At 41.1% G+C, this 26,875-nt stretch overlaps 1 protein-coding gene across 1 annotated transcript in view; it reads right to left on the reverse strand.

Moving 5' to 3' along the window:
• BMPER (BMP binding endothelial regulator) overlaps positions 1-26,875 on the reverse strand; it is a 146,774-nt gene that overhangs the window by 106,995 nt on the left and 12,904 nt on the right. The window contains exons 3-6 of the mRNA XM_049817188.1: positions 15,168-15,267; positions 4,907-4,989; positions 3,273-3,363; positions 2,367-2,449 (exon numbers count right to left, since the gene is read on the reverse strand). Of these exons, the coding sequence (XP_049673145.1) occupies positions 2,367-2,449; positions 3,273-3,363; positions 4,907-4,989; positions 15,168-15,267 (357 nt within the window). The remainder of the gene's footprint in view (positions 1-2,366; positions 2,450-3,272; positions 3,364-4,906; positions 4,990-15,167; positions 15,268-26,875) is intronic.

The raw sequence follows: 26,875 nt of genomic DNA on the forward strand, positions 1-26,875 counted from the left end.
TTAATACATTTAGTGAGTGCGGGACAACCTTATATCTCTCCAGGAAAACAAACCACAGTCATCCCTCTTTACTTTCTTCCTGTTCAACGCTGCCTGCAGTCCCATCCCTGGGACAGTGATGGCCTATGGAGTCCAGAATAATCCACTGTTAGAAAAGCTTGCTCCCAAGTAAAAGGCAGAATTCACCCTCAAGTAAGAGTGGCTTGAATCCTTACATCACCCCCTCCCAAATACCTTGGGAACAATTTGTACCACTTCCTCTGCCCCATTTCTACAAAAGACTCATTGAATAGTTACAATCTGAAATCCCAGAAGAAATCTAATTTGGGCTGAGGAGCTACCTTTCATCTGTTAAAGCCTGCACAAGTTACAGCACATCACACACAAGCCTGTTCCCATCACATCACATGACTAGATAGGTATCTTTAAATAAGACATCCACCAACCGCTCAGACATGAGATTTACTGGGCACCCATTCCCAAAAGAGAATGGATGTAAAGAAGGTAGCAAACCCTTATCACAGCCCTGAGGATGCCCCCATTATTTGCTTCAAATTTAAATTACATAGGAATTAGCATGGGCCCAAGTTCTGAAGGAAACAGGCAAAACGGTAAAAAAAGGCATTGCAGAGAAGAAGGGAGGTCAGATGGGGCTTACACATAGATAGCATTTCTTTTGCTGTCAGTAAGATTCAGAATTAGAGTTGGGCATTTTATACAGATGCCATTAACATCCAATACCGTCGTACCGTCTTTCTCGGAAGGGATCATTAAGCCTCTTGCTTGAGGTTTTGACTGTCTTACTATCAGTAGCTGATGTGTTTCCTTCTCTAACGTAGCCGAAACTGGTAACTGTCAAGGAAAGACCCTCAGGTCTGACCCTATATTCTTATATTTCTTTATATTGCTCTCCCTAAATATCTCCCACCACCCATGCTCTTCTCAGCACAGTTGTTTTTGTTATTTAGGGAACAAAGGGAAGTTGATCAAGGGGATATTGGCACACCAACAACTGGGCAATAGGCAATATCTGTACAGTACTTACAAAAGAGCAAAGCACAGCCAGAAAAGACTCAAGCATGTCTCCACAGATTTCTCAACCATTCGGACCTGCTTTTCCCGGAGGAACATGACTAAGGAAAGCCTGATTGTAAAGCTACTGCTTTACAGCTGAAGCTGAAGTGAGACAGGGACCCACTGAGTACAGAGAGAGCAATGTTCCTCAGCCTGAGACAGGAGGCGTTCAGCAGAACAGGAGCCCAGGGCATATGTCACTGTGACATGTGTGATGGCATATTTTCATTATTACAGGATTAAAATTAAAAAAAAAAAAACAAAAAAACAAACAAACAAACAAACAAAAACGAAACCAAACAAAATGACCTGAGCAGCTTAATTCTCCACAGGAACAGTAACGATTTAGTGTAAATTAATTTTGCAGATTACCAGAATTTTTTTCCCACAAAACAATCCAATTTCTCTGCAGCAGCTTCATTAAATATGTGTGTGTCTGTGTATAAATACATAATAATTTTTTAATTCTATCCTTCTCTCCTCCATTTTTTATTTTATTTCCATGATGCAGGAGATCTGTGTCTGGAACTGACAAAACTCATGGCATTCTACTGTAACGTAAAGTTCCGTGGCCTTGCACTTTCTGCTGCTAACCAGCCCACCAATTGCAACAAAATCAGTGATTTGAACTTTGCATTTTACTGGTCTCACAGATCACACCAATGAAGTCAAAGTTATCTGCCCCAACTCATACAGCATTGTCTTTTAACTTAATGGAAGTGAAAGAGAAGCCTGTGCTCATTACCCAAAGGATGCAATTATTACTTCCTCTCTATATTCTTGCTAGTCAAGGATAAAATCCAGAATATGACCTTTTCATTAAGCGTCAAGCCAAAATCCACCTGGGACAGCCTAAGGACGCTACCCGCATCCTTTCACTCAGTAATTCAGAGCAAAGGCCCGTGTCACATACAGCTGAAAGGAATCCTTGCAAAAGATCGGTTTAAGGAAACTTCTAATAAATATTGATCAATAGATGAAACCCAAAAAGCTTTCTGTCTCCACCTGCATGATCCCATCACAAAAAAAGCATCACCAGTTTAACACATTTACTCTCTCCCAAATATCCAGCTCAATCTGCATACAGTGTAAGGTCCCCCAAAAGATGATGAACTCAGAATATGAGTGATACAATGTATTAGTGCAGTAAAATCTTCAATAGAAACCTGAATTCCAAGAGCAGAGTGCATAATAGTGTTGAATTCCTTATATATTTTGCTTTGTTATGGCAATAATAATGTGCCTTTTGAAGTTCATACAGGGAGATACAATGCCAAAAGGCAAATACTTACAATACAAGAGCACTTGGTACATTTATTTCCTTCAGGCCTAAATTCTTCTCCTTCATTGTAAAGTCTCCCTTCAAATATACAACCTGGAAAACAGCATTTGAATAAGTTTAGCTCAGGATAGCACGCTGCCTTTTCTCTATAACACACCCCCAACATAGGACAACATGAAGAGTAAATCATACCATCCTCTCTGACACAAATCACTTCAGAAGCCTTTACAAAGGCCTTGAGAACCCCCAGACATCTTTTGGGGAAAAGAAATCATCCTTCTACAACAGATAAATTGGTACTAATGAAGTCAAGGCTAAGTCAGGTCTTCCGTTAAAAGTGGCTTTGAAACATTTTTCTAGGCTGTTTGCTTTTTACTACTCATTCTTACTCCCTGAGTTTATCTTAGATGTTGACAGAAATTATAACTAATTAGAATATAATAAACCCATTATATCACAACTGGAGCAGTGCTTACCTACAAGACCTCTGTTAAAATCAAATTAGCCTATAAAACCTTGTCAATTTGCCACTGTGCTTCACGAAGGCAACCCATTCCCACTCCCCTTCAAAAAGTGAGTCTCCTTTTTTAGGGTTACTTTTATACTTCCCCTCTTAACAAAATCCCAGTCATCAGCCAGGCAAACCCGGCTGACAGACCCTCTGAAAAATGACATAAATACATCTGTAGATATTGCCACAGGCTATTGCCTATGCATCCCCCAGTCTGCATGTCCTCTACTGAAAAATATTAAGCATGTTCTTCTTCGGTCATTTAGTGCATTGCCAGCCACTGGCCCACATTTTAGTAACTTGCCAAGTATAACACAGAATTTAGAGGCAACCTCCCAGGTAATGATGGTTATCATTAGAAATACAGTTGCACATGTCGAACAGTATCTTCCCATGAAATCTCACCTGGACACACAGGACAACACATTCCCATGAGTTTGGAAGGATTTTTGCAGTGAACAACACACTGTACATCTGACTCTACTATCACTCCTTCCTGAAAAAAGAAGCAGATCAGACATGTTCATTCTTAGCATTGTGGTTGCTTTAACAAGCAAAAATCCACAATTACTAGTGGTACAATTAAAGCCCCGCACATGCTGCGTAGCACTGGATTTCAAAACCTCTTTTCTTTCTGCACCTGCTGCCTGGTATCAGGATTCAGGTTAATCAACAGTCAAAAGATCTACTTGAGTCTCCCTGACTCCAGACACAGGATTTGCCTTAAAAATGCATCAGGTAAGAAACCAAGCACCTTCTTAGGAAAAGGAATCCTGCTTTATCAGGAATCCTTAGCCTCAGGAATCTGCCATGCAGCTCTGGTGAAAACAGGCCAGACACAAGGCAATCTCATCCCTTTCCCCTTGGAGGAAAAAAGACTTAGAAAGCAGATAAAAGCATCTTGTTCTGTAGAGGGGAGACGCTTATCTTTGATACTTTGCCTGATAAGTATTAGTAAATTAACATTTCCCGTGCTTCTTGTTGGAGAAGTCAAGAGCCCTCCTGAACAAATCTGGGTGTGAGGATCTCTGCACAAAAGGCTGCTACTTTTTTTTGTCCCTTGCGGCTTTGCAGTTGGAAGCAAGGGAAACCTGGTTTTTAAATGGCTGGATCTAGGGTAAACAGGATCTACCAGTTTTGCATTTAGACAATGAAACAGGCAATAAAGAATTGCTCATTTCATGTAGCCAGTAGTGATAAGAGTATCTAAATTCACATTATGAATATCTTTTCATTAAGTGCAAGGATACAGAATACTGCTGCTGCAACTTCATTCTTCTCAGTGTACTTGTCTTTAAAAATGTGGGCAGGTTTCATAGAGCAGAAGTATCACAAAAAAAGGGAAAAGTCTTGAAACTCTCTTCTCCTGTTTGTAGAAGCTCTTCATACTCATTCATCTCTCCTCTTTCCAACAGTTGCAATTCTTAATAGCTGCCTGAGTGTTATTATTAAAAACCAGATCAAATTGTCAGCAATAATGGGAGACCTGTTCACAGACAGAAACTAAAATTCCCTACATAAATACTTGGTTTGTGCCTGAAAATGGACAATCTTGCAAATGTTGTGGATGCAGATAGGCAAGCTACCAAAAATACCACTGTGTTAACAGCGCAGGAGCCCAGGAGAAGAAAATTTGGTTGTGGGTTTCTCTTAAAGAACATCCCAGGTAAAACCCATGGGCACATACACACAAAAGTGTCCAATTACTAAAATAATAATTTGTATCTCACAAAAGGCTTAGCATGCTGAAATAAAGAGGATTTATTTTAAGGTCAAGACAGCGGGAAATGGCATGGCTGCATACCTCTCCTTCAGCAATGTTTGGGTATCATGGTACTCAAGTCATATAAAACCTATCCTTCTGGACGCTTGGTTATCGCTGGCCACATCTGAGTGGGTTTAAACTACGTTAAATGCAAAGTCCGTATTGTGCTTTGGGCATAGAATATTTCAGGTGATTTGGATTAGATAAAAAAAGGCTCAGAATTTCATGGGAAAAGCCCACAACTCAATTAGTACAATGCTGATGTCATCCTTACCTGGCACTGGTATGTAACACAGGGATTGCTAGGGAGGTGCCACTTCATAGAGCTGTTGTACGTATTTCCTCCAAAACTGCAATCTAGAGGAAGAGACAGAAACAGGTCAGTTCAGCTGAACGCAATGATCTCGTGGGAGGCTGCTGCTGAGGACCACAGAGCAGCATCCTAAATGTGACCCGTCCTCTCCCTTGGGTTAACAGAAGAGGTAGAGCTGAGAGCTGGGGCTGACAAGAAGGATCGTGTCCTGGGAGGGCTGGCAGCACCACTGCCATGGACATCTGCTACTGATGCGTGACTGGCCAAACTACAACCATTCAAGACAAACCAAAGTCTGTGACAATTTACCTAAAAATGGATGTCAGTGCTTATTCTGCAGTCCGTTCAGGAGCTGCTCAGCCACTCATGCACTGGAGAGGGGAAAGAGAGGAGAGAGGGTAAGAGAAGAGCTGGAAATACTCATCATCCAGCCTGGCCATGCTATCCTCATCCATTAACCAAAACCCCTGGGAAAGCTCTTCAGCCAGCACAGCTCAGCATGGATGAACTGACATTGGCAGAGCTGCTCCTCCTTTATATCTTTTCACTTTCATGACAGAAGGGATCAACATCCACATAAACTAAAAGCCATCAAGCTCATCTGTGGGGGTGGGGAATCTCTGAGTGGGGACATTTTGGAGTCCCACGGGGTTTGGCTTCATATGTCTTTGTGTGTTATATGACAACTTTGTTAACAGAAAATAGGTTGGTTTGACCATGCACAGGATCAGCATGCATTTTTTTGTGCAAAATGAAGTTTCATTGAGCCATTTGGAAAAAAACCCCAAACATTAATTTTCACATTTTTTTATTACATGTTCCTACTAGTTTCCCTTCCTACTCTTTCACTATTTTTCTGGTATTTTGCAAAAGGTAAAACCAAGAAGGAACACAAAGTAAAGAATAAAATAACTCACGAGAAAAACAAAACTAGAAAAGACATACTAAGTGGAAATAAAATATTTGTTTTAAAAGAGTTAATCTATTAATACCAAATTGTTTCAATTAAAAAAATTCATTCTTTCGAGAGCTAAAGTGTTTCTGAAAAAAAAACTTTAGAAGCAACGCATACCCCATGTTCTGCAGGAAAAAATGCCCATTTTCCATTTACTGCTCTGAGGGTTTTTTCCTAGTCTATTTTATTCAAAATTAGCTTGATCAAAGAGCCCATGAAACCAACAGGAGTCTTGCCAGAGACTCCGAAACACAGACATATACATAGAGTCACCAAGCACAAAATTACAATCAGTCAAACAATGCCCACGGCACCATTCTCTTTCCACACCCTAGCTCAGCATCTACTCTAAGTCATTCTCTGCTGTGTAGGGTGCACTATCCTGAACTGCTTTGGGCTACATTTTATGGCCTTCTAAAAATAAAGGCAAGTTATCAGCCCTACACCAGCAAATTTTTGAGCCCACTGTATAAGAAAACTTGAGGGTGACAGTTCTGAACTGCTGAGGAACTTACAATCCCCACAAAATCATTTTGAATTCAAACTAAAATTTAAAGGAAACCTGATATATAAAGATCATTTACAAATGTGTTAACTGCCTCCAGTTCAGATCTTAAACAACAAAAGACTTGTATTTCAGAATTTGCAGTATTCAGAGATTTTTTTCAAGGCTAAATACAGAGCAACACAGGAGAAATTTGCAGATGCTATGGCTATTTCACTTACCTAGCTGGGTATGTTTTTCAGGTATGTTTTTGAAAGAGTTGATCAGTAGTCTAAGAGCTGGCTGTGATAATTTAATCTTCGACAAATATTGAAAGGTACAAAGTATACATCTGAATCTCACTTTTTTTTAATTAGCAAAGCCTATGAACCAATTTTGAATTATAAAGGAAAGCTCAGATTCTCAGCGTCTTAGATACAGTTCTGTGTGAGCTCTCACACATGCAGACCAACGTGTCGAGAGGATCATGAAGACCCATATTCCTCTTATGCATTTTGAAGTCCCACTCTGAAAAACACAGAGCTAATCTTGTAGCACAGTCTCACTTACTGCTTACTGCAAACACTGATGAATAACAGAGCCTGCTCAATGTGTTTTAGCATCCTGAAGTTGCAGAAGCTCAGGCCATACTGGCATACTGGTCCCAGTCCAAGAAAGAGTTTACACATGTGCTGGACAGTCAAGATGGAATGAGCTGTGTTGTTAAATATCTGTGTGCGTGTTTTACCAGATGGGTCTGGTATCTTCAGCACTATGCATAATCAAGGGCCAGGTTGGAAACTTAGCACAATCACTTTAAATGCCAGCCACTTAATTCTGCCTGAATACATACTTAAACCAAAACTTTAAAAGAGAAGGCTACAGAGGAAGTTTTCAAGAGCGGAACCTGAAAAACCTGAGAATGTTCTGAGTACATGAAAAGTAACATATTCAACATTAATAGGTAAATTTGATCCCTGGACATATACCCCATAAGGAAAAGCTTTAGGATTCCATATACAAAAGTTAACTATCAGTGGTATATTCCAATTTTAATGGAGCTAAGGTGATTCATATCAGTCAAGGAGTGCGTCCTAATTTTTTAGTTCTTCCTGCTTCTTCCTTCAGGAATAGCTGGTGTTTTATTAATGTAAAATATTAACTTTCAGTTAGTTGTACATTTTGTTCCTACTACCTACTTCAGCCCAAATAGTTCAGATAAGTCCTGGATAAACATGGAAACTGAAAGTTGCTTATCTGAATCAAACCAAACCACTAAATACTTTGAAGTTGGTCAATTGTTGTATATGCAGTGGAAACTGCTAATTACCTTCTACACCTCATCAAGGCAAAATGGTCCTCTAGACTTCAGTCATTCTGCATAAAAAATTATGATAAAATAGTTAAATCACTTCTAATTTACTAATTTAGCTACTTTTTTCAATGTTATGCATGCCTTACTTGAGCACCTTGGTTTCAAACATAATAAACCAACCTTTGGCTGATTTAATTTGAAAGAGAGCAATTTAATTCCAAAACAAGCATCCTCACATGGAATTGGACTGGAATAACAAAAGAGGCAAATTATAGCAGATTTTGTTATTGGCATGTGGACAAGCTGACAATCAGGAAGCCAATTGTCTTTCCAAATCCAGTAACACTCCTTTTTTTCTTCCCCAGACACCCCAGCACAGAGCAGTATCATGAAGACAGGGAAATTGACTGTAAGAGACAGTTTAGTAGTGCTAAAGCTCAACCAGTGTCCTCAGGAGTTCATTAAAAAGAAGCCTTTATTACTCAAATTGGCATTGCCTAATAGGATTCCAGAAGAGATTTTTGCTTATTTTTAGGATAATGAGAATTTTATAGACAAGTCATTTCCTTATTCTCCCAAGAGAAAGTGATAGATTGGTGCACAACAGACTGGCTCCGCATCCCTCATTTCTTCACCATCTTTCTTCTCCTATTAAGTCTTTTTTTTTTTGCTTTCCCTTCATTTTCTATTTAAAAAAAGTAACCTCTCTATTGGCATTGAAAATAAACATTAGGAAAAAGAAAACAGTCAGAAGACATGTTTTATTTAGTGTTTGATAAATTAATCCTCAGGGAGGTATCCAGGCATGCTAACACTAAATACCAGTTCTAGCCAAACCGCCCCCTCCCCCCCCACCTCCAAAAAAAAAAACCCCAAACAATAACTTGCACATGCTGCAGTATTTCCCTGGCATGAAATCTGTTGGCCAAAATAAAAGAACTGTGAATCACACATACATCTATTATAAATATATTTTCATATGTCTTAATGATTGTAAAGCCATTGACAGCTACTGGAAAATTAAACTTCCTATTGGGTAACCCTGGTCTTCATTTGTCAACACAGAAGCATGAAAATGTATGCAAAATCTCCCATGCTTGTTAAGTCTAACTCTAAACAGTGAAAATCCAACTCTTTCCTCTGTAACTGAGTACAATCAAACCTATCTGCAGCTGAGCCATCGCAATTACAATACCCAAGGGATGCAACGCGCAGGGGCCGTCTAAAGGGCATACAACACAGCAGAGTGAAGTGGCCATGGGGGCGAGCTGTGCTGGGACTGCAAGTTCACAGGCATATGATGCAAAGCATCTTATAGTCACTGAGCAAACAGCAGCAGAAACAAAGACATCAACTCCTCCCAGTGCTATTTTTTGCCCCCTGCACCTTACTGGAATGGAATTTCTCCTTCCCAAATGCCTTGTGTTTCACAAATATATATATATAGGGGGGAAAAAGTCTCTCTGCAGGGTCCGTAAGAACCTCGTGATCCAAAATGCCATACAGTTAGAGCTACCATTGAATCTTGAGCTCATACTTGATGTACTTGCCAAGCCTGGCAGCTGGAGAACTGTGACCTCTCATGGTTACAAGGGATGTCATGAATGATGTTGCTTGGTGACACAACTACTTGCCATGTATACCCAATTTCTTCACACCAGCAAAATCATTCATGATCAGTACAGCTTACAGCTTGAAAGTTAAACAAACAGTAAAAGAAATTCTTATTCCAGTATTAAGTGTCCTAAGATGTTTATCATGTTGTGGGAAGCCTCTAGCCCGGTCTTCAGTTTCCTTTTACTTTGCTGCACGGACACAATGTCCACACACAAGGTACAAAAGCATCCACATATCACCACGGAAGTCTTGTGCTATTTTCTAATACAAGTGTCTTGAACAACTTCTCTGTGATTGTACAAGTCTGGGTAACTGAATGTTTGACATGGCAAAAGTATTTATGACAACAGGACAAGACAGTTCATTAAAAGCTTCTTACATAAATGGAAAATTATATTAACCAAGGTAATAAGAAAATCTGAAATTTGAGGTGCTACTGTACACGACAGTATACACCAGATATTCAAAGGATGAAATGTATGTGCTAAGACCTTTGTAAGAGATTTAACTCAAAGGAAGGATGGAGAGACAAAGACCTTTTCTTTAGGCATAACCAGAAGTAATCAAAGCTGGTGCCATGATGACGCTGGATGACACTGTCCTTAGTGGCTATACGTTCCTGCTTCAAAAGCCCTGCCTTTACTTGAAATACAAAGCTAGAAACTGAATGAATGTTGAGACAAACCTGCACCTCCAGCCTCAAGAAACAGGCCTCCTGGTTCAGAGCTGGAGCACATTATGAAGAGACTGAAAGGCCAAGAGAAAAGGTAAACTTGATTATATCCCCAGACCATCTCTTTCCTTAACCAGTGTCCGATAGATGCCAGGACTAGATAATGCAGATGAAGGTGAAAGAGGTTTTAGTAGGAAGATACATAACTATCTTCCCAACCCATCCTCCTCCATGTATTAGGTTGCACCCTTGTGTCTGAAAGCTTGCCTTAGAGCATGTGAGGACGGGCTGCAAGTCACAGTGCCCCATGAGGGCCCCACACAAAGGCCCCCCAATCTGTCTTACAGCAGAGCACCAAACTGGTATCGGGTATCTCATACTAGGAGTGTCCACATGCGAACAAAGTTCCACGTGTATGTATGGCTCCTGCAGGGCGTTAGTAGAGTAGCCGAACACTGATAAACTCATAACCTCCCTCTAACTTCCTTTCCAAGCCAGCCCTAATAGTTGAAATTGGCTGCAATCCTCAACCATAATATTTGACATCCTTTCCAAGAAATGCGCAATTAACTACGATAGCTTTGGATAGTCAATATTCAGGGGAACTAGCACTGCTGTTGCCTGGGCTGTGATTCTATTCTCTGGTAGACTCCAGATCAGTCGAGCATAGCACATGAACCTCTAAGATCATTAATTAATTAAAAAAAAACCCAACACACAACAAAAAACTCCACAGTAACTCTCAAAAGTTAGCAAGGGCAGAAAAAGCAAAATTGCACATGGCAAGTGAAAGAAACTTCAGAACAAATCTTATCTGTTGTAACAAATACCCACTAATTTTGTCTTTGCACAGCCACAGAAAAATCAGATTCTTAGGATAAGAGAGTAGACTATGGTGCACAATTTTAGAAATGCAAACTTTATGCAGCCCTGAGCCAGTAATACCACCTCTTCAGAGAGCAAATAACTTATTATTAGAGGTGTAGAGAGCTCTATATCCAAGTGACAGGTCTCCATCCAACTAAATAAGAAAATGCTGTCAAATCTATTTCTATAATTTCAATCATCTCATATGTTTTCATTAAACATATTAAATAAAATGAGAGATGAAAAGTGGCCTATTTATCCTATCCTAAAGTAATAAGAGGGCTTAATTTTTTAATATTTTCAAAGTGAATAGTATGCTAAAGGAATATAGTATGTTTTATAAACTACAGTAAGTATCTGTCAGAAGAATAATCTCACTGAAAATTTTCAGTATTATACTTACTTGTTTGCATTCTCCTTGCAGCAGGGGGCCATAATTATGGGCCCACATCTCTCTGTTCTAGACTTTGCACAAACACACAGCAAGAGACAGCCTTGCCCCACCGACTTTACTATCCAAGGTCCTAAGGGCCTAAAGTCAAGAATAGTGTTAAAACACATTGCTAGTCTGGAGTATTAAAATCTTAAGTAAAGCCAAATCTTTTAATATGTGAGGGATAATGTATTGTTTCCACCACAGTAAATTTTCTGATGGCAAAAGCTGTTGCTGCTGTTTCTTACTTTTTTATTTATTAAGAAAAATAAAAAAAGTGCTAGAAATTATCTAAGTAGCATACAAATACACAAATGGAATCAAGGGAGTTATGCTCAGCACACAACCATTTGCAGGAAAAATTCTCTACCAACAATTCCATTTCTCCTATATGCAAAGCTCTAAACATGGGAGTTCAGCTGGATGCACCATTGCAGGCATATAGTATTTCTTCATTTCAGACTACTTCTTTGCTGTCAGGGATACTTAGCCTACATACCCAGTCCTTGTACACTCCTCATAATAGAATAAAATATCCTGGCAGCAATGTCACAAATGACTCATGAGTGGTACTTTCCTTCATACACAAGCTGGTTCTGGGAACATACCCTCTGGTCTTGATGTTATCCTCCTGATGACTCACATGACAGCAGCCATTCATCCATTCATCCATTCATTTCTTCACAAGATAATGGGAAGATGTGAAGCTATCAAGAGAGCTGGCAAGAGCCTGTAAGGCCTGATTAAGCTTTTTCTAGGCTTTGGGAATGAAGCCAAGAAAAAAGCCACCAGGTTCTGATGTCTTTTCTTTGTAACATTTTGTTCATGTTTACATGAAATGCAACCAGTAAAAAAAAAATAATTTAAAAATCCCTGGTTTCCTTTTCCTGCTTGCATTCCCTATGGGCACTCTGGCAGCTTGACAAAATAGTAACTGAGAACAAGCGCTGCAGGGCCAAGTCCTGGCTGCAGCTGAACTCCGTGCAGGGAGTGCTGGGGAGCTGCTGGGACACCAAAGGCAGCAGCTGAAGTGCTGCGCAGCCAGGCTGGTGTTTGCACCCTTGATTCCCCAAATACTGCACATGGGACACTCACTTCAGATTTTGAACAGAACAGAGCAGGAGCTTCAGCAGCGTTCAGAGCAGCAGGAGAGAAAGCAGCCTCCCCACCCCAGGGTCAGAGATGGCTCCACCAGCCTCTCTTCCCATGGAACTAGAACAACCTGGTGACAATGTGTGGTGTCGGGACTGCTATAGTTATACGGGTGTATATTTTGATTTACCTTTCAGAAAGAGCAGAACAACTTATTCAGAAATTTCACATTTACTTTGAAAATTAAGCCCTCAGGAGCCTTTTTTAAAAAAAAAAAATCTGAAATTTAAAGCTTTTCTTGCATCTTAAGCGCATAGAAAGTGCCATCTTAGATCAGACCAAACATCCTTCTAGCCAAATACCCTATCTCTGATAGCAGCCAATAACAGACACCCAGAGGAAAGTAAAAAACACAGGGCAAACTCCACAGCTATACTTTAGCCTCCAGAGGAGCAAGATTAAGCACCCTACCTGGTATTCCCACAGTGAGCACACCACAGACTCACACAGAGGGATAACTGGACATTTTGGGTTGTACCCTGCTCCTCTCCTAATAAACCCAACATCCAGTTTTCCCTTTGGAGAGCTACTGGGGTTTGAGCTGATTCTGCCACAGAAGTATCTTTTGTAACACTGAGAAACAGTTGTTAATCAGTAATTGTCAACGCAGAGCCCAGTATTATATTTGTAAAGTTAGGACTGTTTTGTCCCTTGTCCACCCGTTCACTCCCATCCACGTTAACTTCCTTTGCCACTTTGTCATCAGTTGTTCGGTGTCCTAAGAACCTCCTGCAACTGCTCGTAGGCAGCCCTCCTCCTTTACTATGCTAAAGAGATCAGTTTATTATCAGCAAACTTTCTATCCCTGTTCACCCCTTTTCTAGATCATTTCTGAGCATGTTGACAGGTCTAAGATATTTGCAAGGATCTGCTGGTAACCTTTTTCCATTACAAAAATAACCATTCATTGTCACCACCTGTTAGTTATTTGTTGATGAGAAGAGTTTCTCTACAAACTCAGGGCTGCTTAGTTTCTTCAGTAGCTTTTGGTGAGGGATCTTGTTGGATGCCTATTAGTTGGATCTCTCTGTCCGTATACTTATTGATACATTCAAAGGACTCTAACATCTTTGTAAGACGTAACTCTTCCCCCTTATATTGCAAATATCCATGTGCCCCCTAATTCTATTTTTGATCTGTTTCTATTAATTTTCCCATTGGAGATGTCAGGCATACCAATTTGCAGATGCCAGGCTCAATCCTATTAATAATGTTCTGTAGGTGCTCACCCCAGTTCAGGATAAACCGAAAAACTTACAAGTAGTCTGAATTAAAATAACATATTAAAATAATGTCTGTATCCTCAACTTTGAAACATTAATTTTCTTTTAGTGTAGAATCATTTTGTATGCATACATGCGTATACGCATATATATATGTATATAAAATTTTCAGTCCATTGACCAATGACACATCCCATTAAGGAAATGAAAAATCAACCTCCAGCCTAATCAAACCAACACTTAGGAATCTTTTGCTATAAAGCTGACACTAAACACAATTTGACAAAAGAAATAAATTACATTTAATTTATGTAAAACCTGTAACTACAAATTCTTACTGTTTTAGTAATGCTTTAAATTTTTTTTCCCAGTTCATTTCCTTTTCAAGTGTCAGACTTCTAGATAAATCTTCGAATTGGGGCTTGCCAAACCTATTCCAAAGTTGCAGCACAGAAGCAAATCATGAGCACAGCAGCTAACACACCTCTGCAACCATCCAGGAAAAACACATATCCATCATATGTCTCCTCCATCTGAATTTCAGCATAATCCTTTTTCCTGCATTTGTATTTCCTCTGGGAAAGCAATAATGCTTACATTTCCCAACAATTTATCCTATCCTATCTCCCTCTCAAAACCACTCTATTACCACTGGGGAATTAAACAACAGCGAAAAATAAAGAAAAGTAAAGCTGTCTGAATCTGACATTCTCCACCTCATTGATTGCATCAGCAGTCCCTCAGCAAAATTAGTGCATATTACTTACTGCATTGATATAAAAAAAAGACTAGTTTTCAACCTCATCTACTTACACATTTTTCATGTGGATAAGCATGGTAGTAACATGCCATGCATGCTTATACTATTTATTTATTAATTTTTTTATATTTGATAATTATCTCATTCTAAAGAGCTTGGAAGCTGTGTTGGTCAATAAATAAATGTATAATGGTCAGATAGCTGCCCATTTTGGCATTAATAAAAACATCCACAATATTGTTATTTAAATCAGAAAATATTTAGTAAAATGAATAGAATTTGATTGGTTTGTTTCTACTACGAGAAGAAGTAGAAGTAGTCATGAATAATTACTCTGCTGTTTATTACTCAGAAGCATTATTTGTATTCTGTCCAACCACACAAAAAGTTTAAGGAATTCCTGTTGACTGGTGACTACTAGCAGATTGATGGTGACCTAAAATATTTCTGATAAAGTTAGAACAGGAGATATCTCTCAAAAGACTGACAACATACCAATGAAGTACAATAAATATGTATTTCTAAAGGACTGTCACTGCACAAGAACCAATAATTACAAGATGAGTATGTGAATTTTTGCATCTTCACCAGCTTTGTAAATGTATTTATTTTAATTATTGTTACTACCCTTTTCTAGCCTCTAGTCCCAGCTGAGAAGCTCCCAACTTTGTCCTATCTCTGGCAACATAAATGTGAACTGATAACATTTTAAAAAGAGGGAAATAACAGGAAGGAAACCGCACCTTTGCAATGCTCACAGCAAGCTCCTCTCTGTTTAATGACGAGAGCGCAGTCCTTGGAGAGCATCGGACACTTCTCCCTTTTGCAGGTCACTTCCTTATTCTGGAAAAAAAAAAAAAAAATTAAACAAAAGCTATTGCAAGCAAGCCAAATCCACAGCTACCGTTTCTTGCAATTCAGAAAATAAAATGTGAAGCTAGTAATCTGCTTTTTTGCTTCAGGAGAGGTCTTTGTGATTCAAAACATCTTTTTCCCCTTGAAGGAACGCAGTACAAAACAGTCTCTGAATTATCCAGGAGCCCAAGTAAATGGTGTTTAAACTCCACTTAGGTGGTAATTCATGACCGCTACCCACCATAGTACAGAAAATGTGCCCCACTGAAGAAATCCACTTAAATGAACAAGTAGCTACACGACACTCTTGTTAAAATATCCTCGGGGTCTTGAGGTGCTGCCCCATGAACCACACAGCTCAGGAATCATTTCTCATGGTGACAAAATGACAGACGGCTGAGGAAGAGGTGGTGACCTCAGAGAAAACAAAACTCTCTGCCACTGCTGAAAGTAATTTTTAGCTAGCAGTATTACCTAGCTAGCCAGAGATCCTTCAAAAGAGTTTACTATGTACTATACTGGAAAAGAGACTACCATATCCCCAAGATGCTGAGAATCAATGAAACACCACAAGCAGGTGGAATCACTGTACATTATAGTGTCATCTTTCTATGGCAAAAAGCCAGCAATGGCCACAGCCAAAGAGCACACTGATCACATTAAGGAATGTCAATAGAGGATGTGTGACAGCAGACAGGAGAAATATTCTATTTATAGCCTGCCTTGCCCCTGTGGTGTCAACCTTCTGGTTATCCCTGCCTTTAAAAAAGGGCAGAAAACAAATACTTCAGGCGTTTCTTTCAGTAAAATTTTGCTACTTTAAATTCCTGACTGAAAGTAGCTCTCTGAAGTCACCTCCACCTATAATTAGTAGCTCAGTTCATTAAGTGACACAGGTGGCCATCTCGTAGATGCAAGGACCCACCTCACCCAATCTTATGACTTAATTAGAGACCAAAAAACCAAAGTGCTAGAAAAATGTAAATCATAAAACTTAAGGAAAAGAAGCTGTGCTTTCCAGTCTTTTCCTTTTGCTCCCTGTGGTGTTATTCAAGGTGCCTGTGAAGGATAACACACAACTTTTATTACACTCCAGCTCTTTGTCTAAAAGCAGAGGTTTATTTTCTTCAAAGTCACTGCCTGATCTGATGGGAGCTATAAAGGCACTTCAATCTTATCAGTGTAAATGAGGACTCACTCTCACCAAGCCAGTGTGAAATCAGCACGTGAGAATCAGGCCCTAAAGCCCAGCTGCAGTGACACAAACGACTACTGTAAAAAGCCATGTCAACCCACTGCTAGTCACTGCTACGTGCTGGCTGCTTTGCATCACTCCAGCATTGCAAAGCAGCCATAAATGCAATTTAACTGGCAAGTTAAGCTGAACTTACGGCAGGTCTGTAGGTCTGGACTACCACAAAGCAGCCATGGCACGGCAGTGCCGCTGGCTCAACAGCTTCTTTTTAGAGCGCAGGGCGAAATCTTGGTTCCCTTTATGTGAACATAGTGCTCCCTGACTTTGCCTCCATAAAGCCTGTTGAAAGGCAGCAGAATCAAGTTTACCAAATCAGCTACAAATAGTCTGTATTTTAAAGGGTTCTGCTAAGATCCGATTCTCTTTAATGAGAGTTTGCTCAAGGGAAGATTTAATAAGCCTAGTGGCCCCATTACCTTTATCTGTGGGAAAGTGGGTTTGAAGGAAGGGCAAGATCCAGTTTAGAGTACGTTCCTTTGGAGAACATCATTTACCCAGCTGCAGCATGCATCGTGGACCTCTACAAGATGCATGGTGCCCTTCTGGGACAACCTAGCTAGGCTGGAACCCCATCAGGGGGCTACAAATGGAATATTTCTCCTGCATGCTGTCACACAGCAGGCACCTACCCATCGGACTCCCTCTTCAAAAGAAGACATTATTATCACGGATGGCAGCAAGAGGGATGAGAAGTAAAACACAGCTCCGTATGTTTTTTTGTTCCCTGATTCCCAGGGGACTCCTGGGGAAAAATGTCTCATGCAGCCCAGCTTCCCCAGGCAGCTTCTCATCCTCTCCCCTGAGCACCGGCTGCCTCCCTCTGCCCTCAGGTACATCCTGACGTGGTTGTTTCTTGTTGGTGATGCAAAATGTTCCTAAGGATGACCCCAACACACATATTTCAAACAGGAGATACTTGCTAGTTACTTTTCGCAAGTAAAAGCCTCCTGTTTGCCCCACACCACTTAAATCAGAAATCTTCTCTGCCGGTGATGAGTTTGGTACCATTGAGCCAACACGAGGGGGGTGCCAAATTTGGATCTTGCTCTTCTTCCCTTATCATCAGCAATGCTGGTGGGTCAACCCCAAACTCAGGACCTGCATTACAGGCTAGGATGGAAGTAACTGGAAAGAGAAAGCAAAACTGAGCCAGGGTGTACATCTTATCAGCAGGAGGTTTTCTGGGAGGGAAGATTTTGGAGTTCATGTCCTGGTGCCAAGGGCTGTTTCACATTAAGCGGATGTTCCACCTAAAGAACATGAGCTGCCCACAGTGCAGTGAGGGGAGCTGAAAGGTCCTTCCCCCTTGGAGGGTGTCTTAAGCAGTACGCTACAGATTCATATTTCCTTTTTCTATCCCCGTAGACCTTGAACTACTTGCTGCTCAGTGTCCCAGCTTGAGCAGAAGAGGGGCATGTTCCTTGTGCTCCCAAAAGCTACCAGTCCTGACAGTGAAGATGTTTGTGGGGAAAGCAGGAGATGAATCTTTGAACTGCCTCTGGACATGGAGGGCACTGACCCTGGATCACCATCTCAAAGATGAGTTGTTACAGCACGGTGCTAAAAGGTGGGCAGGAGGTGGCACATTCACCACCATCCCCCTGCTTGCTTTTTTTTTTTTTTTTTTTAAAGGAAAGAGCAAGAACAGCTCTGTCCCTTGGAGGACAAGCTGCATTCTCCTGCCTGCAGGGACAGGTCTGTGTATCCCAGGTAAATAGAGCCAATATTTGCCAGCATGAGAAGGTCAGCTAAGCACTTAAGTGGGGTGGGATTTGCAAAGCTCATGTTCCTCCTCTCTAGCTGGTACTACAGGCAAGCCCCAGACGGCTCGGAAAGTGGCTGTTTCAGATGCCACCCCAAGGTGCCTAACTCCCTGCCATTGGGGCTGGGCCGCTCTTCCAAGGTGCGAGGTACAGCATCACTCAGGGCTGCAGCCCTCACCGGTCCTTTAGGGGCTTTTTGCTGAACAAACTTATGGTAGAGCCACAATTGTAGCACACTGCCCTGGCGTAGTCTTCACAGCAAAATCCCTCTTGTACTACGAAGAGATGAGCATAGCTCTGGGGAAGTGCATCCAAGTGCCTCTTGCTGCTTCTAGGTCCGGGTTTAATCCCAGCATTCTTCCCAAAATCCTGTTGGTTTATCTCATTGCTGCATCTTGTGGAAAACTAGGCAAGCAGATGTAGAGGAAAGGGTTAATGTACCATGCTGATCAATCATAGGACAGCAGCAGATAAAACAGGGCTGGTAAATCATTGTTTAGTCTACTGCAGTCAGGCATTATCCAGTGCAGATCTCCTAGCCCCACTGGGTGTAAAAGTACAAAGATAAAGAGCAATTGTCATTGGGAGCTTTTTTTTTCCTTCACCCTGTCGCCCAAAACACTGCTCTTAATGTCTACTGTTCATCTGCTTCTTTCAATTCTGCTGCCTCCTTCCCTCCCATTCCACAAGGACAAAGCAGAGGACAAGAGCAAATGGACTTTAGCAACAAATCCTTTACTTCCAAATATGTCCCCTCCTACCCCCAGTAATCACAACATTTCATTACTTGTCCCAGCCATACATTTAAAAAGTCGCTAAGTAGCTGCATGCAAGAGAGCTGTATAACCAAACTTCCATCTCTGTTGTCAACAGCATCTCTGGAGTTGTTGAAAGCTCTCAGATACTTTGATTTTTGCTGTTATTAAGAGAAAACTTCTTAGACGGCAACATTCAGAAGCCAACAGTTATGGGAGGGTAGGGGATTTTTTTCCTTTTGTTTAAAGGACATGCACTCTGGCACCAAGAAGTGCGGAAGAGACACATGGCTCATAAATACATAAACCATTTGCTAAATCAGAAACCTGGGAGTCAGTCAAATCCATAATAGGATCCCAAGATTCATAATAAATAACTTTTAATTATAGTCCTGAACAATAGTTATTTTAAACAGACGGTTTATAGATTCACATCTGGAATATTTTTTTTTTTTTCTAATTTAGTGCTCAGGCACACACACAGAAAGGGAGAGAACTTCAGCTAAGGTTTTTGTTAGTGTTGGAAAAATACATATTTTTTTAAAAGAGGTCAGGCTGATCCAGAACAATGCTGCCAGAGCTGACGCAACTCCCCAGTCAGCGCCTAGCTCGGCAAAGGGTTCACACTGGAATCCCAGACTCCCTCGGAAAGGAAAATTTGGAGAAGTGCTGGAGGATCATCCCAGACTCCTCTCCTGTGCTCACCAAGCCCGACTCCTGCAGAACGCATGTTTTAATGCTTTTGGGGAAAGATCAGAAAGTTTTGTTGGGTGCCTATGTTTCTCCCCTCTCCCATGCTTTGCCAGTGGAACCCAAAGGTCTCTTTAACTTGGCATGCAAAGGTGATGTCAAATTCCCATACAGGAGAGATACACTAACCAGACCTAATACCAGTGTTACTGCTTCATGTTACCTTTATTACAACCTCCCCTCAACACAATTTGTTCACCTTCTACATACACCTCGTATTTTTACCTTCCATCAAAGAACTCCACACAAAATAGCCCATTCTGGTGACAAAGTATACCAAACTAATGGCCTTAAACTCATGTGGTACAGTTAAATAAAATGCCAACATGAAAAGAAAAAGAAAAAAAAAAAACCACTAAAAAGAAATCTGAATATTTGGCAGAGGTCTTGGAGAGGATGTGTGCCAAACCACAGCTTGGAAGCCACAGCCAACTTTCTACAGGGTTCCCCACTGGGCTCCTGCTGGCTCACAGCAGCCACCAGGAGGATGGCTCTTTTCAACCTAGATTTAGCTTGGAAGAGGACAAAAAACCTCTGAGTCCACTTCATTTCTTCAGGGCTATACCAAGGCGTGCCTCCATCAGTGGTACCCTGAGCCCACTGTTGTGCTGTCACAGCTGGCTGCTGAAGTCCTTGCAGATGCAGGTCCTCAGGGGGACAGATTTCCATGGTGAGAGTCTGTTGTTTTTTTCTTTTTTTTTTTTTTTCTTTTTATGTATTGAAAATGCTTTTAGGAGGCTCACATTGCATTTCTGATATCCTGAGGTTATTAACTATTTATATCAAATAGGAAAAATGTAGCTTAAACTTTCCTTTAACCAAAAAAGGCTGTGGACAGGAAAAAAAAAAAAAGGCAACAGAGACAGATTAGGTAGAAATATGGCTAATCCTGAAAACATTCATTTTTTACCATTCTTCATCACAGTCCCACTAGTAACTCTGATAGGACTCCTCACCAAGTAGTTCAGAGTGTCCTTAAGTTTCTGCCAGGAGAAGCTTGTGGGATCATCCACCAAAACAACAACAATTTTCAAACAATGGCAAAAGTTACCCCCGGGGAATTTGGGATGCAGCTTTCAAATATGTAGATATGCCCTTAGGAGAAGAAAAAGCCATTTAAAATTAATGAAACAAGTGCACTCAAGTGCACGGAGCCTCACTCAGACCACGCAGGCCACATGAGCAAAGGTTTGGGCCAGCACTGGCCAAAGGCTCTGTCCCTCAGCAAAGCTTGGGAGCAGCCAGCTCCCAAGCATGTGCCTGCACCTAGGGTTACGTGCAGACAACCCCGATGTTGGGCCAACTTGTACTTGAGAACAGGCTCAGACACGTGCATAACTCATGGTCTAGACAAATCCTGAGGTGCTTTCTGAAAATAGTACCCTTGCTTCTTTGGCACTCCTGCCTGGAACTTGCTGTCTCAGGTCCGATTTACAAACTTCCCTTTAACTGGTGGAGTTGATACAAGCAAGCAATACTTGCTAATACTGTGGGACTGCTGTCTTCCATGAACATTCCTCTGCCTGAGCAAGGGCCGCACAATTTGGCTTCAGGGAGGATACACCACTACCCAAGGAGAGATGTTTGCAGACATTTTGAACCACTGTCAAGGGAGATGAGAAAAAGGTCTCATTTCCCTTGTGCCCCTCCAATTATCTGTTGGGTTTTTTTCCCTTTGCAAAAATAAATTTTGTGGGTACAATAACAAAAACGATTTAGCACACTAGGTGTGTGTTTAAATTCCAGGTGGAAAAAATATTTCCCTATGAAACAACGTCTGTTCTCTGCAAAATGATACAGTTCTCTCTGTTTACCCACATACACCTACAAACACCAAGGCATATGCTTAACCCCACAGAGAGAAAAGTCCTATTATTTTAAGAGTGTCTTCAATTTCAACGGGACAACTCACTGGAGTGAAGCCAAAGATATGCTTCAGTACTTTCAGCATTAGGTCCTTGCCCATGGCCCAACAGGACTGCGAGTTCAGCATGAATTGCATTAGATGCAAATGACGGTATTTCGTGAGGAACAAAATATGCCAGTTCAGTCCACAAGTCTCTCTTTCCTTTTTTTGAGCAGAGCACTCAGTAGCCTCCAATTTAGCTTCTCAACCCTGTAATTTCTTTAGCTTCTCTGGCCATTCTGAGGGCAAGCAGGGACGAGGTTGCAGGTCTCCCTGCAGTGGTGCTCAGCCAGCATCAACCACCCCCCTCATGATTCAAGCTCTCCCCACTTCCTAGGAAAGATGATTAAAACAATGACGCTGCTGAAAGATGACACTGAATTTCACTGCAAATGGGTATTCCCCACTGCTGTAAGGAAGACGTGAGTATGTGCAAGTCATTCGGGACACATCACTCACAACCCATTATAGACTGAACAGATTATTTTTTTTTTCCACTGTGCTTAATGACGTGCACCAGCATGAGGAAAGTGACCTCGGTGGCCCACTGCAATCCTGACACTCCCTGACAGCAGCCCGCTGCACTACTATATGGTGAAAAGAAAGTGCTTTCTTCCTTTTGTATTTGTTTGCATTAATGCAACTGCTAAAGCTGCAGCTGAGATCAGGGTCCCATTACATCAGATGTCATGTAAGCACATGCAAGGAGTACATCCCTGCACCAGTGAGCTTATCAACAAAGTAGACACAGCCAGACAAAATGACCATAATTGCAGATTAAGTCAGCGGGAAAGCCAGAGCAGGATCCAGACCGCCTAGCTCTCAGTCTCCCTGCCTCTATCTCAACCTCCAAGTGCTGCTTTGGATTACAGTTCTTCAGCTGTTAAAGACAAAACTCTTTACCTGTCAACAGAATAGCATGATGGTCTTCTAGCAATAAGAGACACATTCTTCACAGGTTCCCACCAGTTTGTGCTGTAGTCAAAAAAACTACCTTTAGTAATCTAGGAGCCAGGTTTCAGAGAAGGGGTTTGCACTGGGCTTCTTGTGGGAGACCACACCTTTTCATTTCACAAGACGCGTGCATTTAAAATTCACAGCTTTTTCTGTGAATTTTAAATACGGTTTTAAACAAACAATTAATGTTTTTTCTACGTGTCAATAAATAATTAGTATTAATTATCAGTCACCTAAATCTGATGCCAATACCTAAGAAAACAGTAGTGACAGGCAATACCTGTCAATTTGAAGCTCAGGGTGCAAACCTGCATCTGTGCTGCTGGAAAAGGTTACAGGTCACTGACCCAACCCTATGAGCTTACGATCTACCCCTTGCTGGATTTTCCCAGTCACTCAGATCAGCCAGCAAAACTTTTCAGATGATCACTGCCCAACTCATTTTGAGCTAATTGAGTGACCTTGAAAGCGTGATCCAGCCTAGCCTGGTTTACCCTGACTGAAGCTGATGCAGCAAAGTCCATTCTCCCAGAGAACAGATGAGCAGCTAAGAGCCCTAAAATCTTCCACTACCTTAGTTTGATCCAGAGGCCACCCGCACACAGCTGAAGTCAGCAGATGAAGACAGCATCGCTGTCCCGGGTGTATTAGCTCCTGGAGCATGCTGCTCTGCTGACCCCCCTTAAGTGCCATAGGATGGCCTGGAGAAGTAGAAGTTTGCTCATATCATCCCCAAGCCAAATTAGTCTGAAAACTCTCTAAGTAAATTCTAGCCCAAAAAAACATTGAAGATGGCACTGATGAATTATGAAGCTGATTTCACAGAGGGTAAAGCAGATTGTGCCAAAGGTTTAAAATAAATTATTAAATCATTTGAATACAACAAGTTTTAGATCAAGCCACGGTGTCACATTCTGTCCCATCGCAAAAATTAACTCAGTCCCATCAAAAAACTGTCCTAAAAATACTCTACTTTTGTTTCTTAACTACTGCCATTCTGGTCCTATAGACTGTGTTCAGCTTACTTCCCAGCAGACATTGTCAATGAGAGAAAAACAAAACCATGAAAACAATAAAAAAGAGTACATCAAACCCTGAGTCCATCAGTTCAGAAACCCTATTTTTGGATGAGACAACTATATCTTCTATTACAGACTGAATACTGACCAACAGCAATTTTTCTTCTACTGATGTGAATTAAAACTTCATTTGACATTTACTTAAAAGAAGTGCATTGACTGTTTCTTTATAAATATAATTTCATCACATTTTGATAGGCTAAATCTAAAAATATATTATCCAAACAATAGTTACCTGTCATTGCATCTTTATTGCCTTTTCTGTCTGAAGTCTGTTTAATCAACCATTACACTAGAGATTTAGGCAGTGGCAAATGCTCAAATTTTGGGCTTGAGCCTGTTCTAAAAACTTTGAACAAAGCAGCCCTTGAGGCCATGTACTTCTTAAAGAGTTTAAAAAGCCCAATGGGCCTCCTAACTTACTCTGCAACAAGTCATATCCCATGAAGAAACTCACTTCTGTACAACACAAAAACAGGGCTAGATTAAAGAAAAGGGAAGAAAAAAAAGCAAGGTCCCCTGCTGCTCTGTCTGGCCAGAATCATGTCTTTTAATGCCTATATCCTCTAAAGAAACGATGCTCTCATGATATATTACCCTAATACATCACCAAGTGACAGTTTTCTCATGATACTGTATCCTCAAAGATGTGATGCATGCCAGAAGCAGCAACAGGAGAGCTCAGCTGGGGGAGGGAAGGGGGAGGGTTTTCTATTTTCTTCCAAACTTTTAATCTACACATTGTTTTTTTTAATGTTATTTCATCAGAAAAATCCCTGTCAATCCTAGTTTTCATAATTCAGAGATCTCCTAGAACTTTTGCAGTAGTAGCACAGCTTTTAAACTGGAAAGCACCAAAAAAAAAATCCCCTCTTCATTTAATTGGAGCAAGTTTTGAAATAGGACCAAAACACTTGAGGAACAACAACCAAATAAAAATAGTAGCCCAAAAGAGAGCAACAAGAGTCTGTTTTCTATTATAAAATTATTTAGGCAAGAGGCCTCCAGACACTGCTGTTTTAATGAACTTGCAAGAAAACTGAGCACTGACCCCACATTGGTTTTCTTACGTGATCTTGCCTGTGCTACACAGTGGTATTAGAAAAAAAAGAGGGGGTTATTCATGGCGGTCTGCAGAGACAAGGGGCAGCCCCCAGCTTGTCAGCTTCTATAGAGAAGAGTAGGAAGAGGCAAGGACCAAGAGCATTTCAGGCAGGACTCCTTGAAGGGGGCAAGAGCTTTCGAGGTCTTTTAATGCCACCTTCAACTCACAGGGGCTCACTTCTTTTTGCTGCAACTGCTCCGTGCTAGTAAAATCTTGGAGGGGCAGCCAGGAATCCTAGCTGATGGACAGACAGCTCGTGGCAGCAGTCATCCTCAAGCAGGCTTCATCCAGCTGGTGCCAGCAAGAGAAGGCTCAAGGTCACGGGAGAATTTAGTCAGAAAAAACTATGCCACAATGATGTTTTATTTGACACATCTCATTTCTATGTGTTTCTACTTCATATCTGCTCAAACTTCTGATGGATGCAAAGCTTCCATGAGATGCAAAGAAGGAAGGTGGAATAAGCTTTCCTTTGTTGCAATCAACCGGCAAATTAAGTTAGATTGTGACTTCTAAAACTTCAGCCAACACTGTAGCTACTAGGAGAAAAAGCATATTCTGACTTGTGAACTAAGCAAAAGCGATGTGGAAGTCATTGAGAAAAAACTAAAAGCCAAAACTGTCAAAGTCACTTTCACAGTCCTTGAGCTGACTTTGACCATACTTTGTGGCCTGGCTCTCACTGCTTTTGGGTGAGATGTAGCAGCCCTCATTCATAGCAGTGATCACTTAGCCACATGACAATACCAATGCAGTCAATGAAACCACCCACACGAGTTCAGAGGTTTGAGCTGAGCTCTTCAGCGCAGACACATGCACAATGCCCTATGTACTGGGTAGACCCACAGTTAATTAAACAGTTATTTTTGAATGTTGCTCTGGAAAGAAGTTTGCTGTCCAAAATAAGAAAATAATATTGCACAACCACTTTCTGCTTGAAAAATCCAGTGGTTAAAACATATTTTTGCATAATCGTAGCCCTGCAGGGACAGTTCTCACTTCTGAAAAGCAAATTCCCTTCTTTCTGTTTTGCACATGTAAAAACAAACAGATTCTGTTATGTCCAAAGCTTGCAAATCTCAACTATAATAATACATTGGATAGAAGCCATACAAGCAGATTTTTCCTCCGTCTATGTTCCCTTCCCTCCTTCTTTTCCCCTGCCCTATTTGCACTGCTGGAAGTAAAAAAAATACCTGTTTCTGACAAGTAAATGGAGCTGACATTAGAGCGAAGCTCTAAGGTGAACAGGGTATGCACAAGCCATTTGTCATCTTGACAAAGTGATTTTCGGTCACCAGTGGGACACTTTAAAGACATCTGAATGGTTGGCCTTGACCACCAGCATTTCTTACGGCTTATAAAGGGACCCACGGGACTGAGAACACAACCTGCTTTTGGAAGTGACTCCTGCAGTGGTACCTTTTGATAGATGTAAAGGCAGCGTGATATATCAGGTGCCATTGAGATCTTTGCAAGCAGGTTATATTTACGTAAGTATCGAGTGCAGATAGCATCTTGTTAACCCAATTAATGAGACTCAAATTTCAGAAAAGGGATTATACCTGGCTCGAAGTCCACAGCACTCACGAGGCAGCCAGAGATGATTTCATTGTGTGGGACAGCACTGTTCTCTTTGAAGAGCAAGAAATCAGGCAGCAATGCTACTACACAGGCAGCCGAGGGGGGGAAACACAGGGGAGGGAGAAAGATGGTCTGAAATCCAAAGGTTTCACACCTTTAGCATAAGAAGGGCTCTTTATGATGAGAGACTCAAGTGCCATGTAACAATGAGAACCTGGGGCTGAACTGAAGAAAACTAAAAAGTATCCACTTGAGGTCTTGGAAACTATTTTTTTATTACCTGTACCTTCCTCTGCAATTAGAGAAAGCCCTCATTGCCAAGACACAGCCCGATCTGGGCTGGAAGAGGAACAATGCTCCATCCAGCCAGTCCACACTGCTGTGCTTGACATGGGCAATTGAAACACACTTCTCTAGCCTAGAGAAGAGCAGGAGATTTCCT

Source organism: Accipiter gentilis, chromosome 14 (genome assembly GCF_929443795.1).
Source record: "Accipiter gentilis chromosome 14, bAccGen1.1, whole genome shotgun sequence".
In the NCBI taxonomy this organism is placed as follows: Eukaryota; Metazoa; Chordata; class Aves; order Accipitriformes; family Accipitridae; genus Astur; species Astur gentilis.